Source organism: Mustela putorius, unplaced genomic scaffold (genome assembly GCF_011764305.1).
Source record: "Mustela putorius furo isolate JIRA1106 unplaced genomic scaffold, ASM1176430v1.1 tig00000107_pilon_pilon_pilon, whole genome shotgun sequence".
Taxonomy (NCBI): Eukaryota; Metazoa; Chordata; class Mammalia; order Carnivora; family Mustelidae; genus Mustela; species Mustela putorius.
Window position 1 is genome coordinate 3,831,744 of NW_025421284.1, and position 17,541 is coordinate 3,849,284.

The following is a 17,541-nucleotide window of genomic DNA, read 5'->3' on the forward strand; positions in this document are numbered from 1 at the left end:
AATGAAACAAGTAAAGGGAAAACACAAAGAGAGAGAGAGAGACACCAAGAAAGCGACCTCGACTGCAGAGAACGCCCCGACGGGCCCCAGAGGGGGGTGGGGAGGGGCATCGACCAGGAGAAGTACAGGATTCACTTACCACGATGAAGAAAACAAAGGTAGAAAAAGATGCAATCGATTATTTTAATACGGATTTTGTATCCTGTGACCTCCCTAAGTTCACCTACTGGTTTTAATAAACATTTTGTCTTTCACGATCATGCTCCCTAGAAACCTTTCCAAATTTGTCTCATGTCTTTGTTTGCTTGTTTGCTGACTTACTGATTCTTATTACAGCGGCTCAGACCTCCTGCGGGATGCCGGGCCCAGACGGAAATCCTTATCCCGTTCCCATCTCGAAAAGCTGCCGCCCCTTCACAGGGCACAGTCGTGGCCTCTGCGGTGCGCGCGGCTGAGAGACTGCACTCCGCCCACCGTCTTCTGAGTGTTCTTAGGAAAGGAGTTGGAGATTTTGCCACGGTGTTTTCCTGCCCCTCTACTGATAGGACTTCGCTCTTGAGTTCTGTTAATATAATGAAGAACATTGACCTTCCCGAGTTGAGTCCATCCTAAATTCTGGGATGAACCCCGTGTGCGCAGGGCGCTGACCCTGGACCTCGTGGAGCGGCTTCCCTGGAGACTGGAGGGCTCCTGCCTCTGTGCTCCTGAGACGCCGCGGCGATCCACGGCAGACGGACGGAGACAGCGTCTCGGGGAGCGCAGTCTGGACGCATGTCACAGCCACCGCGGCGGCTGAGTGGAAATCAAGGGACCATGCCAAGCGTTGGCAGGAGTGTGAAGCGGTCCAGCGCCTGCACGCTGTTGACAGACCTAAGGGGACAGTCAGTTTCCATCCCTGGACAATCTCCTCTTTCACCCTGTGACCGGGTCCCCCCACGTCTCGGACTCTCTCCTGACTCTCTGCCTTCACGGACACGCGAGTGCCTTTGTGGACAGTTGCCCATGCAGCGCTGTTGCTATAAGCAAAAGCTTCCAGCGGCCCAAACGTCTTTCCCAGGGGCCTGGTGGAACAGCCACCACGCCTTCCCGAAACCACGCTAGTAGATACTTCAGGAAAAGTGCGGAAAATCTCAATAAGATAATCAGCAAGGCTTTCCTTGACTGTTGTTCAGGGAAGTAGCGGGGCCTAGAGGCGTAGACGCCGTAGGCTGTCTTGTCTCTAAGAAAGAAAGGGACAGGATTTAGGTATTCTCGTGAACCCAGGCATCGCTTTGCTTACCTTGGCAAAAAACGATCGCGGAGACGGGTGAGCCACTAATGCGGACCGACAAACGGAGGCCGGGCCGAGAACAGGACGGGGAAGGTCAGGGCCGCACCGGGCGCAGCGTTCACGGCGTTCGAACCACCTCAGTTACTTCGCAGAAATGGAATCCAGTCCATGGGAAAAGCTCTGAGATTAACACAGAGAAATACAGAAATCTGTCTAGAAAGTTGACAGGATAATACAATATTTTAAAGTAATTTTGAACATCGGCTTTCTGCATCCTGAAAGTGGTATCTTCCAGATATGGAAAGATCTGCAAGGAAAAATAAAAAAAACTGTGCTCAGTGAATTTGTTGTCGTCAGTATCGCTGATACAGCTCTGAAACTTTCTGGTATATTTTAAGATGAATCAAATAAACATACAATGCCGAAGGAAACAAGACTTTCAATATATGGGATGAGATAGAAATAAAAATATTTTGATGCTAAATATAAATCAGAAATTTGTTTGCGCTTATCTGAGATACAACTGATCATCTACCTTACTTCATAATCTGTACAGAAAGGTTGACCATAATATGCTTCTCAGTCACACAAAAATCAGGGAAAGTCAGAGATTTCACCAGACGACAAACACAGAGCCTGGCCCTTCTTCTTGCTCCTTTTAGTCCATCCTCGACTCATCATTTCATACATAACTTTAAAACTACCAAATACCTATGAAAAGGTAAAAAATTACATAAGGGACAAAATGTAAATTTCCCCCTATTCACACTGCAGTTTCAGTCTCCATAAATAACTACTTAGAATTCTGTTTCTATCCTTACAAATCTTTCTGCACACAATAATCACATTTAAAAAAACCAGAAACAAAAACAAAAAAAAACAAATCAACAGAAATCCTGCCAAATTTTGTAGTTGTTCAGGGGACACAGCTAGGTGTCCCTATGGTCTCTGAAATGAGCGCGTCCAGGTCTGAACACTCCCTTCACTCCAAGGGTGGCTCCCTCTTGCTTTTATAAACACACCTGCCCTCCCACCTTGTCCCCAAGTGCTGGTGGCCACCATATGGATACCCACTTCCGAGATCTTCTAATTGAGAAATGTCCCATACATTTTTTTAATTTTTTTAATTTTTTAAATTTATTTTCAACATAACAGTATTCATTATTTTTGCACCACACCCAGTGCTCCATGCAATCATGCCCTCTCTGATACCCACCACCTGGTTCCCGACCTCCCACCCCTCACCCCTTCATGTCCCATACATTTTTATCTTAAGTTTAAAATCTATGTATCATGCAGTAAATAGGCTTTGGGATTGGCTTTGGTCCCTCTGCCTAATTCTCTGGAGATGCGCCCAGATTGCCCTGTGGGCCGGCAGCTCACTGTGTGCGTTGCTGTGTAGTCCCTTAGCCGTCCGGCCAGGGAAGGACATCTGGGCTGTCTCCAGTTTCTGTTACGAGTAAGGCTGCTATGAGCCCCGTGTACAGAGCTCTGTGTGAACCTAAGTTTCTGTTTCCTTGGGACCAATGCCCAAGAATGCAATTGCTGGGCTTTAGTTTCAAATCTCGTTTTAGAAGAAACTGTCAAACTGTTCTCCAGAGTGAATGTACCATTTTCTATTCCCACCAGCAACGTGTGAACGGTCCAGCTTCCCCCCATGGTCACCAGCAGTTGAGGCTGTCCCTCGTCTATCACGTCAGCCGTTCTGTCGGGCGCCTGTATTCCCGCTGTGCTGGCCGTTTGCATTCCCTTGATGGCTAACGACGATGAACATTTTCTCTCAGGCTTAAGCATCATTTGTAACCTCTTTGGTGAAATGTCTTTTTGTGTGTTTTGTCCAAATTCTAATTGATTGTCTTCTGTCATAGCTTGCCTTTCTTTCTTTCTCTCTCTCTTTCTTTCTGTCTGTCTGTCTCTTTTTGAGTATTCTTTATATATTGTAGATACTAGTCCTCTGTTGCATGTATGGTTTGCAAAGATTTCCCTCAGCCTGCATCTCATCTTTGCATTCTTTTAAAAAATATCTCTCACAAAAAGTAAGAGAATGAATGAATGAATGAATGAATGAATAAATAAATGTATCTTTCACAGAACAAAAAGTTCAAATTTGGTTATCTGATTAATCAAATTTTCCTTCTGTGGACCTGCTTTTGGTGTCTGGCCTAAGACTCCCTTGCCTGGCCCTAGATCTTGAAGATTTTCTTCTATGTTTTTCTAAACGTGTGACATGACAATTACATTTAAGTCAGCCATCCATTTCTAGTTCATTATCATGCACGGTGTGAGAGTTGGGCTGGCATGTTTTCTGTGGTGTTTTGCTAGGGATGTACAACTACTCCCACACCACTTGTTGGAAAGACTAACTTTTCTCCATTGAATTATTTTGCATTTTCATCAAAACAGGTCAGGCATGTGCGGCTTTGTCAGCGGCTCCTCGCTCCGCTCCCGTGATCCGCGCGTCTGTCCCTCTGCCCGCGGTCGCGCTCTGGGCCCCGTAGCCATGCAGGGTCTTGAAATCAGCTGGACTGCTTCCTCCCACTTTATTCTTCGTCAAAATCATGTTAGCGCTACTAACGACCATGTCTTTAAAAATACATTTTAGAATTAGTTTGCCTGTACCTACAAAAATCTTGCTGGGATCAAATAATTTGTTTAAATACTGTAACTCCTACCCACTCAAAATTTAAGTAAACGCATCACCAACACTGAGTTGGTGATACCAATGTTCAGTCTGCTTATGTTCTTCTTCCAGGGTTCTTCTTCCCAGGGTCAACGCGCATCATTCAGTGGCCCAGCGGGTCATCGTGAGCACCTGCCACAGGCCAGGCACGGATCCTTTGCGATGCAAACCTAAAAACGCATGCCCACTTTCCTCAAGGAATACAAGGTTTGGGGCTGATGGTTAACTCAGGAATTTCTGTGAAACTTAATGCTTTTTTAAATGTGAGTATCTATGAGGTCCTCCAGTTTAACATCCAAAACTGATGATGCCTTCTCTCGGGGAGCAAGGGCTTCCGAGGAGACACCCAAACCCCTTGTCGCCTGTGCCCACCATGCTGGCGCAGGGGGACCTCCAAGAGGGGAGCAGCGGTGAGATGTAAGCCCGGGCAGGGCAGTTTTCTGTTGACCTTCCTCAACTCCTTGCTATGCCCCTGAGAAGTAAAACTCAGGAGTGAGCCATTCACACACCGACTTTATCAAGACAGATTTCCTGCTCATGACTTTCCCAGGCTCGGAGTGGGGGTAGGGGAATGAAGTCGGAGAGCCAACATACTGGAACTCTGGCAGTTCCCAAGGAGAAGGGGTGACCGAGGACCACGGGGAGGAGACTGACCTACAGGGGTAAAGCAGTGGGAGGGAGTATGCCCGGAACAGAGAGCAAGGGGGCCGCCAGCCTACCGCGTGTGCAGGAGAAAGTTCCAAAGGGCTTTGGGCCATGTTGGTAGGGAAGCTTTTGAAAGCCAGGTGGCTCCCAGGAAACAATGTCCTCCTCCAGGCCTGGCTCAGAACAGGCTGAGGAACAGAATAAACATAAGCAGACCCTGTAATCACTGACCAGGCCAGGCCAAAGGACCTGGCTTCACAGCCTCTCCCACTGAGCAAGGGCTTTAAGCAGGCTCGTATTTGAAGAACCAGATCTCTCTGGCTGCCATGGTTAGAGGGAGTCCTTTCTAGAAAGAGCTTAGGGCCAGAAAGGCAGGAGCTTTCCTTCAGGAGTGAGGAGGTACGTGACGAGCCACAGCCTGCCAGAGAAGGCCACTCTGGCCCTGGGCACTGACTCTCCTCTTTTCCTGGCTAAGCCCCACTCTAACCTCCGCCAACTTGCTGCCCCCAGCCCCTCTCACTAATCTTAACTTGAATTTCTAAAATATGTTCGCTGTGACATCAAGAGAAGATGCAGGATTCCGGAGTGTAAAGGCGTGGCTCTGTGCACAGGCATCCAGGTGGCCAGTGGGTGGTCAGGCTGCTGTGGGTGCTGTCCTTTCCTTCAGGAGAGGTCTGGGCGCCATGCTCGTGGCCAAGAGTGGAGCCAGGGGCTGCGCCCCACCTCCCATGAGTGAGTGAGGCAGTGGTTCTGTAGGTCCCAGATGGAGGGCACAGGGCTCCTGGGGACCTTGCTGCCCAAGAAGCCTGTCCCCTGCCATGCTCTGAATAAGTGCACGAAGACATACACCCAGGTGGCTATCCATTTAAAGGTCCAAACTGCAAACCCAATGCATTGTTCTGGGGTCTTTAAATTTTTTTTCTGAAGGGTAGGGAAAAGGAGAGAGGAAGAAACACATGAAGGATGCAAACTTAAGAATTTTTAAAAAATAAATGACTAAATTATACTTCCGTGCTACAACACCTTTTAAAATGGTTAATTCTTATTTTTGTTTCAATTCTGAAAACAAAATATTTGCACACAATCAAAATGTACAGAGTCATAGAATTGCATGTAACCATCATTCCAAGTGAGTCATCATTCACATTTTGTGACATATACAACAGATGTATTTTTCAGAAATAAAACAACACTAGTAGGGCTGTGGCCCACCTCCCAGTCCCACGGTCCCTCTTCAAAGGTACTCGGAGTGCCCTGTGGTACCTTCCTTCCCTGCCGCTGCGGCTGCAAACGCCCTGGTTGGCGCCGGGCCCTCCCTGTCAGTGGCCCGGAGCGCGCGGGTCGCGATGCTCCCCCTCAGCGCCCTCTTCCTTTTTAATTACTTCCAAGACTCGCGCGCGTTGATACAAGGAGAGCTACCCTGACTCACGTTCCCCTCTGGGGACAGCTCTAGTCCACAATCCGTGCTACAAAGTCTTTATCCAGCCCCTGCTGATGGCAGTCGGAGTTTCCAGGCTTTGCAAACAACGCTGCAAGGCTGTGCTCGGCCAGCCTCCTGGATAAAGCCTTGGAGGTAAGAGGGGGGGGGCATCTCCTGTTCTCCCGGGGGCTGCGAACATCTCCCTAGCTTCTCTGCAGCGGCGTAAACTAGCAGGGCGAACGGGGGGGGGGGGTGCCCTGTCTGCACCCCTGGGCCTGTTCTGTGTCACCCAGTGGAGGGACAGTCACATGTGCTCTGCCATCTGATTCCCTCATCTCTAGGCAACTGGGGCATCTTCTCTGTGCAGAGTCTGTTGATATCTCTGGCCCATTTTCCCACCGAATGGCTTGTCTTCACCCATGGCCCGTCAGAATTCTTCCTGATTCTGTACAACAGTGTCTGTCATGTCTGCAAGTGCTTCTGACGTCCTCTCCCCTTGAGTGCCAGCCGTGCGCACGATGTCCAGCTGAAGTTGTTTTTGTGTTTGCTTTTAATACAATTCGTCAAATTGGAGCTTATGTTTTCTCTCTGGTTCCTAAAAAGGGAAAACAAAGCAAAACAAACCCCTCCTCCCTTCCCTACCTAAGCAACCCCAGGTGTGTCAAGGCCTTGGGGACTGTTTGGTAGCAGAAAGGCAGGCCTGTGTGCCTGCCCTGTGTCCCTGGGATTAGCGATCTGCTCTGTCCTTCTGGAATGCATGCACCCAAGTAAGAGCAGTCGAAAGGTCTGCATCAAGGCCCCAGACAAACACTCTCCAGAGCTTCTCCTGTTGGTTAAAAGGACTTGTCAGAAGATTGAGGGGCTGAAAAATCTCCCTCCTGTCCTGCCAGTGCACCCCTGCCAGCCAGCGAGGAGTCCTACCTGCTGGGGCTGGGTCGGAGGTGACCTGTGGACTCCGTGGAGGTCGCTCTGCTGCTACCGCGGCCACCGAGCCAGGGAGCAGCTCCGGCTGGGGAGGAGGAGCGAGCTAAATCCTTCCAAATACGATTTTGTTGCAGCAACACAAGAAACCAAGCAAGCTAAAACCAAAACCAAAAGCACAACGAAATGACCCAACTCGGAAAGCGCGAGTGTGGCGCGCGTGTGTCCGCGTCTGGGTGCGGTCGGGGTCGGCCTGCGAGCCGGCGGGGCGGGCAGGCACAAGGCGGACCTCCCGACTTTCTCTTCCAGCAGCTGGCGCGGCGACCCCGGCTGCTCCCCAACGGGTCCCGGGAGGGAACTCAGGCCCCGCCGTCCTGCGCGACCTCCCCTCTCCTCCCTCGCTGCGCGCTGCGCTCCCGGCCGCCCCCTCCCCGCTCCCCGGTTGGGGCTGCGCGCCAGGACGGGGAGGGGCGCGAGAGGAGGGGGTGGGCGCGAGGGGACCGACGGACGCCGGGTCTGCGAGGCGCAGAGAAATGCGGAGAGCCGCTCGGGAAGCGCGTCGGGGGCGGGCGCCGTGGCGAGGACCGGCACGTCGCTGCCCGCGGAAGGAAACCCGGTGGGACACGGCAGCGACGCGAGACAGTCACTAAGAGCTCCAGAGTCAGCGGCGTGGGAAGGGCCAGGTCACCCAAAATGCGGTTCTTAGAAAGAGAAGATGCCCTTAGTCCTGGGCTCCGGACCCCAGGGGCTGCGCGCTGACCTCCAGAGAGGCCACCCGGAGTCTTCTGCCGCCAGGCTCCAGGCAGCTCCAGGCCCGGGCAGCGGGGGCCTGTCGCCTGCTAGCGATTCTCCTGTGCGCTTGCGTTCCCGGACCCGTCTCGGCCTCAGAAACGCGTTGGAGAACCTCAGACCACCGTCGCCTCCGAAATCCACTCAGATGCAGGAAGCCCACCAGGAGGGTCGTGGACCCCGCCCGAGAGAGATTGACGTTTGACTTTGAATCGCACTTGGTCTAGTCTACAGCAGCGTGTCTGGGTTCGCCAACAACTGGGAGGAGAATCAAAGGAGATCGCAGAACCCGAATTCGGGACCTTGACTCCAGGGCCGAGGAAGCGCTGGGACCAGAGGGGTCCTGGATTAGGAATCCGAGGGGAGGGTGTTCTGTTCCACGAAACTACTTACATTGTAAAAGTTGCTGCATTAAGGGGGACCCATGTAAAATGTGTATATTTAATTTTAATTCACCCCCCATAAAAAATTGTGCATTCTGAAATGGTGGCTCTTTTCTCACAAACTCTTAGGAGCTCTGCTGATGCCAGAGAAATGAGAGAATGCGACGCTCCTGCGTGCCTCTGGTTTTATTAGTGTCCCGGCATAATTTTCCTTGTTCCCCAAATTAAACCGAGTTGGGAAGAGATAGGTCGGGCCGCAGCTAGGGCGCCCACCGCCCGTCAGTGGCCAGGGACTGCACGGGGCCACCGCAGCAGGGACGAGGCCGCAGCCGCGGGCCACAGCGCCCCCTCGCCGCCTGCACGCAGGACTCTTGGACCCGTGTCACTCCCTGGCCTCCCCTGTGGTGCTAGAGAGCCCAGGACCGACTGTGTCTGTGAGGCGCCTTGGCCGGTGCAGCCAGCTTCCCAGAGAGACCCTCGGGCCCAAGCCCGTGTTCCAGACATCTCTGCACGCTGGGCCTCGCGGGCAGCCCCGGCTCCTTGAAAGGGGCATGTCCACGCCGACTCGTTCTGAATGCGTTGGCCACTGTGACGACAAGAAACAAAACATGTGGCAGTGTTCACTTATCGTCACAAAGGCACGCACGGGAGGAGGGGGAGATGCAGGGCCAGCCTGAAACAGCGTCGCCCCTGTAATTGTCACAAAGTGGTCGCGATTTCACAGCAGCTCTCGGCTTTTCCTGCGCCCCTGCCCGCTCTCTGCCGAGCCGAGCTCGGATGGACAGCAAGAGCCAGAGCGGCCAAGCGGCGGGCGAGGTCCGGACAGCTCTGCTCGCCTGGACACTTTGCACGTGGGCTGGGCATCCCGGGCCGGCAGTCCCGGGGAGGAGGCGGTGGGGCACGCATCGACGCGGCTCTGTCCCCGCGCGGCCTGCGCTCTCCGCAGTCACGGGAGACGGAGCTCGAGGAAGCCAGGCCACCCTCGCAGGCGGCCGCATGCGGAGCCACCGCGTCGGGCCTCCACGCTTGCAGCCTGTCCTTCTCACTGACCGATTTCAGAAGAAGGCCAAGCCAACTTGAATCTAAGAAAAGGAAAAGTGATTTTAAAAAATCAGGGCGCTTTAAAGTGAAACGGAGTTTGTATATTCCAATAACAATGCAGAGCGTGAGTTTTAATGTCTCTGCGTAGGCATTTTAATCTGCTACAGTCACTACCAATAAAAACCGCATGTAGTGCGATTCGACTGTTTAATAGCGCAAGGTAGACGGTTTTTATTAGTAGCAGGCAGCAGTATGGAAAATTTAGATTTCAGTGGAGGAGTGTAATTGCTGGGAGAAAATACACTCGAGGAAGAGGCTGTCTTTAGAATCAGCAGCAGAAGCTAAAGAGGGGAAGAGACAGTGCGTGTGCCCAGGCACCCAGGGCGCCCAGCCCCTCCAAAGCCACATGCGCTTGTCTGCTTATATACTTAATTGATGTCAAAATCGAGTGTATCCGGAGCATACGCTCCTGCTCCAAACTGGGGATGTTTTTGTAATAATTCAATGTTTTCTTTTCTGCCCCTGGCAGAGATCAGGCCCAAGGGGTGGGGGGGAGAGGGGAAGGGGGCCAGCCCCAAATGCTAATGAAACACAGCAGGAACTGGCCTTTAGAAATGGAAATACTGGAGGCCAATCATCCTTGGAGATAAAAATTAGACCTGATTTTTTTCACTTAAACTATCTAATTGGAAGCGAACCCAAAAGCCTGCGATCTGATCTGCTGCTGTTTACGTTTGTCATTCAACGTGTGTGATTCTCATCTGTGGCCTCCACCTGGCCCAGTCCTCTCCTGGGAAGACCGGAAATATCATGGATCCTGTCGGTGCTGCATTCCAGGGCACTGCTGGAGTACCCCCCCAGCACACACACACTTTTCTCTTTTCTTTTTGACACTACAGTGGTCGAGGTGGAGTGTCTGCCCTGCACTGACTTGGGACAGCTGGCCTGGGGTGGCGGCGTGGAGGGATCTGCTGGCCTAGGTCCTCCCAGTGGGCCAGTGTGAGGGAAATGATCTGTTTGGGGGTGCTGTGGATGTTGACTTGTAGAGGGTGCAGAGACTGGTTTTTAGGAAGGAGGGAACACTGGGGAGGAGGGGGAGGAAGACTGGTGGGGGCTGGTCCTAATCGAACCGACTAGGCGTCACAGGCCCCCATGCAGGCCAAGGAGGATGGGTTCTTCCCAAACCTAAAACCTCCATTTGCCACCGGTTCCTTAGGACCTAGAGAAAGACAAACACAGCTTCACTGTGTCTTGAAGGTTCAGCTTGTAAACAGGCCTGGGCTGGAGCTTCTGGATCCCCAGCTCCCAGCCTGGCCTGGCCAGCGCCATCTGGACCTCAAAAGAAGTCCCTAACAGGGCTGGCGCGGCAGGGCGCGGGGAGGCCTGGGGGACAGCGCGCTGCAGGCCTGGGCTCCCCCCGCAGCAATTTCACCTTCCAGGTAACCCACCCGAGGGGGCCTTGGAGAAAGAGGCACCTGTTGGGCGGGGGCGCGACCAGACTACTGCACAGGCCTGCAGGCCCTGGACCTCCTGAGCGCCCCCCATCGGCGACCACCCTCCAGTAACCAGGCGCCCACGTCTTCCGGGCGCAGTGGGCAGGGATGGAGAGCGCTTGAGAAACCGAGGGTATTCTGGGGCCGGGGTCCCAGGGCTCCTCACGAAGCCTCTTGCCTCTGGGCCCGAGAGGCACCTCGGGAGCCGCGTTACCTGAGCCCCCTGCGCTGCAGACGGCCTCTTTCTCCTTCCTTCCCGAGTGGCCGTGAGGCTTCCCGTCCTGCCGGAGGCGGGCTGTCCTGTGACAAGGCTTTCCGACACTTGTCCGAAAGAGGCGTCAACTTATTAAAATAAAATCAAATAAAACCTTTCGGGGGTGGCATCTTCACGGGAGAAACACTGGCGGCGTGTGTCACAACAGTCCCAACGCGCGAAGTCCTGCCACGCAGAGAGCCCCGTCTCCACTATGGACTTCGGGCACAAAGCTCACCTCTGGGCCCTCCTGGCCGTTCGCAGTGACGGACCCGGATCCGGGTCCCGCAGGGACGCGCTGGGCGGCGCGGGGCAAGCGACCAGGCCACGGGGAGCCTCACACCGGAGAGACAGAGTCCACGCGGGAAGGTGGAAGAGGAAGCCGCGCACGTCCCCCCTCCCAGGACCTGGGCCGCGGCGCCCCCGTCCCGCACTCCCTTCGCCCCCATGCCCCCGCCCCGAGCCTGGGGTCACGCGCGCAGTCACCTGGGCCGGCCTCTTCGTGGCGCCGAGGGAACGTGGGTCGTTCGTCCCCCAAGTGGGCCAGACAGGCCCGATTGCGGGCGGCCTCTGCCTAGTCCTTGCGGGCCGACCCGGGACGGGGGTTGGGGGTGCGATGAGGAAGGGGACTGGGGCGGCGAGGGGGAGCCGGCCCGCGAGAGACCGGGTCGCCGGCTGGCGGGCTGGCGGGGGGCGCCGGGAGGACGTGCGGGGCGGGGTGCGCGCCGGGGCGAGCCGTTCGGTCCGGCCGGGCAGCGGGGCCGCGGGCTGGGGCTGGGGCTGCGCGGGAGGCGACTGCACCACAAAAGCCTGCGCGTCCCTCCCTCCCTCTCCCCCGCCCTCCCGCCTCCTCCTCCGCCCTCCCCTCCCCTCCCCGCCCCTCCCCCGGCCGCGGCCCGGCAGCCGGAGCGGGCGGAGCGGGCGGAGCAGGGGAGGGGGCGGGCGCCCGCATATGCAGATGAGCGCGTGACGGACAGCCTCGCGTTCCAATGTCCCTCGGAAACTCGAGCGCTCCTTCCTCAACTCCTCACTCCCGACTCCAGACGCCCCCAAACCCCGACCGCCGGCCTGGCGCGCGGCTGCGCCCACCGGCTCCGCGCCGCCGCCGCCGCCGCCGCCGCCGCCGCAGCCCCGCCGCCCCGCCGCCCCGCCGCTCCCCCGGCCCGCGGGCCTCCCGGGCTAGTGCGCCGGCCGGCCTGCCTCGGCCCGGGGCCCCCGCGCCCGCCGCCGCGCCGCGCCCCGGCCGGGCGTGGATGGAGGGCGCCGCGCGCCCTGCCCGCTGCTCGGCGTGACGCGGGCCCGCTGCCCCGCGCCCACCATGTCCTACCCGCAGGGCTACCTGTACCAGGCGCCCGGCTCGCTGGCGCTCTACTCGTGCCCGGCGTACGGCGCGTCGGCGCTGGCGGCGCCGCGCAGCGAGGAGCTGGCTCGCTCGGCGTCGGGCTCGGCGTTCAGCCCGTACCCGGGCTCCGCGGCCTTCACGGCGCAGGCGGCCACCGGCTTCGGCAGCCCGCTGCAGTACTCGGCCGACGCCGCCGCCGCCGCCGCCGGCTTCCCGTCCTACATGGTAACCGCGCGCGGCCGGGCGGGAGAGGACGCGGGACGCCCGGGCGCCGGGGCCGCGATAGGGGCTCCAGGGCGCGGGGAAAGTGCCGCGGGCGGTGGCTCCGGAGGCTCGGACGCGGGCGGCCGCGCGGCGGGCGGGACGGGAGGCCGGAGTGGGAGGCGGCGCGGCCCGCTGGCGACGTCCCCCAGAGCGGGGCGCCGCTTCCCCTTGGCTCTCGGGTGATGTTCCCAAAGAGCCTGAAAAGTGCGAGCCCGCCGGGGTCGGGGATCGGTGCCGGGTCGCCCTTCGTTCGCGCGCCGGAGCCCGGCGAAGGGTGCAGAGCCGGCCGGGGGCTCGGCTCGGGGAGCGAAGCGAGGTTTGGCGCCCCCGGGGCCTCCGGGACGACTGCCGGGCGCTTTGGGGTCACTTGCGGGGCTTGGGGGTCACCGGATGGTGGGGGGAGTCCAGTACCCGGCGGCAGCTCGGAGCCCCCGCCAGGCGCGCCGCGATCTCGGCCTTAATCGTCCCATAGGCCGCCCTTTCGAGAAACGTGTGGGCGGGCGTGCGGCAGCCCTGGTCGCCGCTTCGGTCCGGTCGTACGGAGAACCGCCCCTGCTTCCCCGACCTGGCGTCGGCCCGCTCGCCTCCGGTTCCGCAGCTGGGCCCGGCCCGGGTGGCGGTGACGCCCGTTTCGGGCGATGGAGGCCGTTACGGGGTGGTGATGGGGGGGGGGTTGTCGCCACGGCCCTCCCTCGGTGGGATTCCGAGGCAGGGACAGCGGAGCTGGGGCCTCCGCGGAGGCTGCAAACGTCTCGAATTTAAACGTTAAAGGCTGAATTAAAATGCTAATTACCGCGTATTTGAAGAATTCGAAACGGTGACTGGCTTCTGAGTTGCAAATTGGATTTGCGGAGCTTTAGAGCAGTGAATGGCGGAGCGGGGGCTCCGGGTGGCTTTTTAACCATATAAGGGCGGGGAAGGGGGAGTAGGGGGAGCCAGCCAGAGAAATTTAGATATCAAGAAAGTACCTGTGGGTCTGTGAGCGCGGTGTTTGCGTACATCTGCGCCCGCAGCTCAGGGACATTTGGGAGGAAGAGATGTCATTTTAGGAAAGTGCAATAGTTCAAAAACTCGAGATTGGAACTGTAGCGTTTTCGTGATCAGCAGCCTGTCTTACTTTACCCGCTGCGTTTTTTTCTGCTCATTTGCCGAGGGAAATAAGGCTCCAGCGGGGGACTCACCCTGGGCAAGGCGGCATCAGGAGGGCAGAGGAGTCACCTTTGGGCTGATGAGGGCCAGGGCCCCGCACACCCCACTCACCAGACTCTTGCTGGTTCCAGGGCGCACCGTACGACGCCCACACCACCGGGATGACCGGCGCCATCAGCTACCACCCCTACGGCAGCGCGGCCTACCCTTACCAGCTCAACGACCCAGCCTACCGCAAGAACGCCACGCGGGACGCCACGGCCACGCTCAAGGCCTGGCTCAACGAGCACCGCAAGAACCCCTACCCCACCAAGGGCGAGAAGATCATGCTGGCCATCATCACCAAGATGACCCTCACGCAGGTGTCCACCTGGTTCGCCAACGCGCGCCGCCGCCTCAAGAAGGAAAACAAGATGACGTGGGCCCCGAGAAACAAAAGCGAGGACGAGGACGAGGACGAGGGTGACGCTGCGAGGAGCAAGGGGGAGAGTCCAGACAAGGCGCAGGAGGGCACAGAGACCTCGGCGGAGGACGAAGGTGAGCAGGGCGCGGGGGCGGGAGGACGCAGGGAGCTTTCTTCCCAGACCGGGGCAGAGTCTAGGTCGGGGAAGATGCCCCCGCCGCCACCCAGGTGCGCATGGGACCCATCTAGTCCCGGGGCATTTTTTGGGGAGGCTCTGCTCCCCCTAGGACATGGCCAGGCTGGGGTCGGGTGGGCGATCAGGTGGGGCGAGGCCGCCCAGGGCCTGGGCTGTCACCGCGTCCCACAGCCCTGCCCGCGCCCCTGCAGGGATCAGCCTGCACGTCGACTCGCTCACGGATCACTCGTGCTCAGCCGAGTCGGATGGGGAAAAGCTGCCTTGTCGGGCCGGGGACCCCCTGTGCGAGTCGGGCTCCGAGTGCAAGGATAAGTATGACGACCTGGACGACGACGACGAGGACGACGAGGAGGGCGAGCGGGACCTGGCGCCGCCCAAGCCCGTGACCTCTTCGCCGCTCACCGGCGTGGAGGCGCCGCTGCTGAGCCCCCCGCCCGAGGCCGCGCCCCGCGGTGGCGGCGGAGGCAAGATGGCCCTGGGCAGCCGGACGTCGCCGGGCGCGCCGCAGCCCGCCAGCAAGCCCAAGCTGTGGTCTCTGGCCGAGATCGCCACGTCGGACCTCAAGCAGCCAAGCCTGGGCCCGGGCTGCGCGCCGCCGGGGCTGCCCGCGGCCGCCGCGCCCAACTCCTCCGGGGCGCCGCCGGGCGGCTCGCCCTACCCCGCCTCGCCGCTGCTCGGCCGCCACCTCTACTACACGTCGCCCTTCTACGGCAACTACACCAACTACGGGAACTTGAACGCCGCGCTGCAGGGCCAGGGCCTCCTGCGGTACAACTCGGCGGCCGCGGCCCGGGGAGAGGCGCTGCACTCCGCGCCCAAGGCGGCCAGCGACGCGGGCAAGGCGGGCGCGCACCCGCTGGAGCCTCACTACCGGCCCCCGGGCGGCGGCTACGAGCCCAAGAAAGGTAGGCGGCCCGCGGCCCTCGGGGCCTCCGGGGAGGGAGGACCAGCGGGGCCCGGCTTAGCCCGCAGTCCCGAGAGAGCCTGGATCAGGGACCAGGGAGACCCTTGGGCCTGGCACGGGGAGCCTTTGTTGCTAAAGCAGAGAAGGGAGAAGCTAGAGTGCGCCCCTCCGACCAGAAGTTAGGGGAAGTGAACAGGGCGGTGGTGTGGAAAAGGGGAGGGGGGGGGCAGCTACCCCGCCTTGCAGTAGGTCTTAGCCCTTTGGTCCTTGCATTTTTATTTAACTTGCTATTATCATTCCGATTAGTGGTATTATGATCAATCTGTTTCCGCAAAAAAAAAAAAAAAAAAAAAAAAAAAAAAAAAAAAAAAAAACTAGTCCAGAAATGCAGATTACAGCTTGTCTCCCAGCTGATTGAGCTGAAGCTTTGGTGTGTTCTGTTAGGAGAGTCTCAGCCAAGTCTTCTCTCCTGCTTTTGGTCGGAAGGAAACAAAACGTTCCAGTAACTCGGAGAGGCGCTCACTCCTCCAAATAGAAGACCAGAGTCTTTGCAGCTCCCCAGGCCCTGTCCCTGTGTCCTCCTGTGCCTGGCTCCTGGTTCAGGCTGGAGTTCCTAAGACCTGCAGGAGCTCCAGGAGGCAAGACAAGAAAATGAGAACAGGAAACGTGCCCCGAATCTGTCTCAGACAGTGGCCGCTCAGACAGTTTCCCTAGACTGATTTGTGCGTTCAGGGAGCGAGCCTGCATGGGTGCGGGCTGGTGGGTGCACAGCTGTCTGGGAGACAGATGGCTCCGGGGTCAGGTTCTGACTAACTGCCCCCTCCCCTGACAGATGCCAGTGAGGGCTGCACGGTGGTTGGTGGGGGCGTCCAGCCCTACCTATAGAAGGCCCCTGGGCAGCATGCAAGTAAGTGGGCACACGGTGGGGGGGGGGCGCTTACAGCTTTGCCCTGTAAACCTGCTTAATGTCTGTTTCTTGCTTCTTGTCCTGGAGTCCGATGACAGAGCTTTGCCATGGTTTTCGTTCTTTTAAAAATTTCCCTTTAAGTGGGAAAGGAGCTGTTCTGTGTTATTGGAGGTCCTCTTTTTCCACTCCGGCTCTGCTCTGAAGAGTCGCCCCTTTGCTGGGAACGTGTATACTGTACCACTGCTGTTGTTTTCTCCTTGAAAAATAGATCATTGCAATGTGGGTATTTGTATGCAGTTTGGAACCATTTTTTACTGCGCTAGACTTGTCACAGACACCGGCTTTGACGAGCTAGTGCTGCTGAAGCCTGGGGCCTCAGGACCCTTTAGAGGTGACGTGTGCAGAGTAAACCGGAGAGAGCCGGAAGAAGCACTGGCCGGTTATCAGGCCTGCCCCCGGGTCCCGATGGACTAGATAGGACCCTGCCTTTCGCCAGGCTTACAGCAATATCTCAAAAAATCCCTACTTTACAACTAGGCAAAATTACTAATCAGAGATCTTGAAGATGTTGGGGAAGAGGCGACATCATTTCAGATCGACTGGTGTTTATAACGCGATGAGTTGGTGTGCGGCTGAAGGGTTTGGGATGATTTGGTTTTTTCCTTGGTCCACAGGCAGGTGTCACAATTGCTTTGGAAAAAAAAAAAGTCAGCAGGCCATTCTCTCTCCCCACGTTCATAAATATACAGACATAAAAACACATCTCTGAGCCCGGACCGCATCTCGTGCCACCGTCAAGGAGAAGGACCCACAGACTCGAACGGAACAGACTCTTGTTGGACATAACCGTGAATTTGTTGGCGTAGTATAGCTTCCCCAATGTACGTGTGACTTTTGAAAACAATCTTTTTTCTCAGGATATCTTGAATTGATCACTTCATTGCCACGGTATATATTCTATAGGTGTGATAGGATTTACTGTAAAATTTATTTGTAAAAGATGTACACAGTAGAAATAAAATGTGATTGAAGAACTTGAGTACTTAAGAAGTGAAAACAAATTTGATATTTATTTTTATAAGGATATAAAGCTTCTAGTAATTTATGCAAGTTGTATTGCAATGGAATCTAAACTTTTTGTAAATAAATTCTGCCTGGTTTTTATTTGAACATTGCTGGTTATACAATCTTTGTTGGTTGTTTAACAAGAATTCTTTACTAATTTATATCTTAAATTGTAAATAAAAACAGACTAGTCTACGACAATATGGTGTCTGGGGCTCATTTTTCCTAGCAGAGTGATTTGGGTAGGGAGCCCTAGTTAATGGCAGCCCCTCCCCCGAGGTGATCTGACCTCAGGCTTTTTAATGAAAATGTGTAAAATAATCTCTCCCTTCTCCTGCTCATTAAAAAAAGGAGAAAGGCAGATGGAAGAGAAATACCTAGTAGGGCAATAACACCCAGTTTGGGATTATTTCTAT

General features: G+C 56.6%; 2 protein-coding genes across 2 annotated transcripts; one reads left to right on the forward strand and one right to left on the reverse strand.

Annotated features, from left to right (window-relative positions):
- Window positions 1-8,209: 8,209 nt before the first annotated feature.
- On the reverse strand, window positions 8,210-12,215 carry LOC123394818 (translation initiation factor IF-2-like). Its single transcript, XM_045089509.1, has 4 exons — window positions 12,092-12,215; window positions 11,134-11,974; window positions 10,857-10,963; window positions 8,210-10,368 (listed from the first exon to the last, which is right to left on the reverse strand). Exons 1-4 carry the CDS (start codon window positions 12,213-12,215, stop codon window positions 10,283-10,285), a joined length of 1,158 nt encoding a protein of 385 aa, XP_044945444.1. The 3' UTR covers window positions 8,210-10,282.
- On the forward strand, window positions 12,044-17,326 carry IRX2 (iroquois homeobox 2). Its single transcript, XM_004768383.2, has 5 exons — window positions 12,044-12,462; window positions 13,782-14,187; window positions 14,441-15,154; window positions 15,986-16,060; window positions 16,735-17,326. Exons 1-4 carry the CDS (start codon window positions 12,214-12,216, stop codon window positions 16,036-16,038), a joined length of 1,422 nt encoding a protein of 473 aa, XP_004768440.1. The 5' UTR covers window positions 12,044-12,213; the 3' UTR covers window positions 16,039-16,060; window positions 16,735-17,326.
- The last annotated feature ends 215 nt before the right edge of the window (window positions 17,327-17,541 follow it).

Coding starts and splice junctions, on each gene's coding strand:
- IRX2 (XM_004768383.2), top strand. CDS start 12,214: ATGTCCTACCCGCAGGGCTACCTGTACCAGGCGCCCGGCTCGCTGGCG. Junction 14,188..14,440: donor GACCTCGGCGGAGGACGAAG/GTGAGCAGGGCG, acceptor GCGCCCCTGCAG/GGATCAGCCTGCACGTCGAC. Junction 15,155..15,985: donor CGGCTACGAGCCCAAGAAAG/GTAGGCGGCCCG, acceptor CTCCCCTGACAG/ATGCCAGTGAGGGCTGCACG.
- LOC123394818 (XM_045089509.1), bottom strand. CDS start 12,215: ATGGTGGGCGCGGGGCAGCGGGCCCGCGTCACGCCGAGCAGCGGGCAG. Junction 10,964..11,133: donor ACGGCCAGGAGGGCCCAGAG/GTGAGCTTTGTG, acceptor CTTTCGGACAAG/TGTCGGAAAGCCTTGTCACA. Junction 10,369..10,856: donor CTGCAGCGCAGGGGGCTCAG/GTAACGCGGCTC, acceptor GTCTTTCTCTAG/GTCCTAAGGAACCGGTGGCA.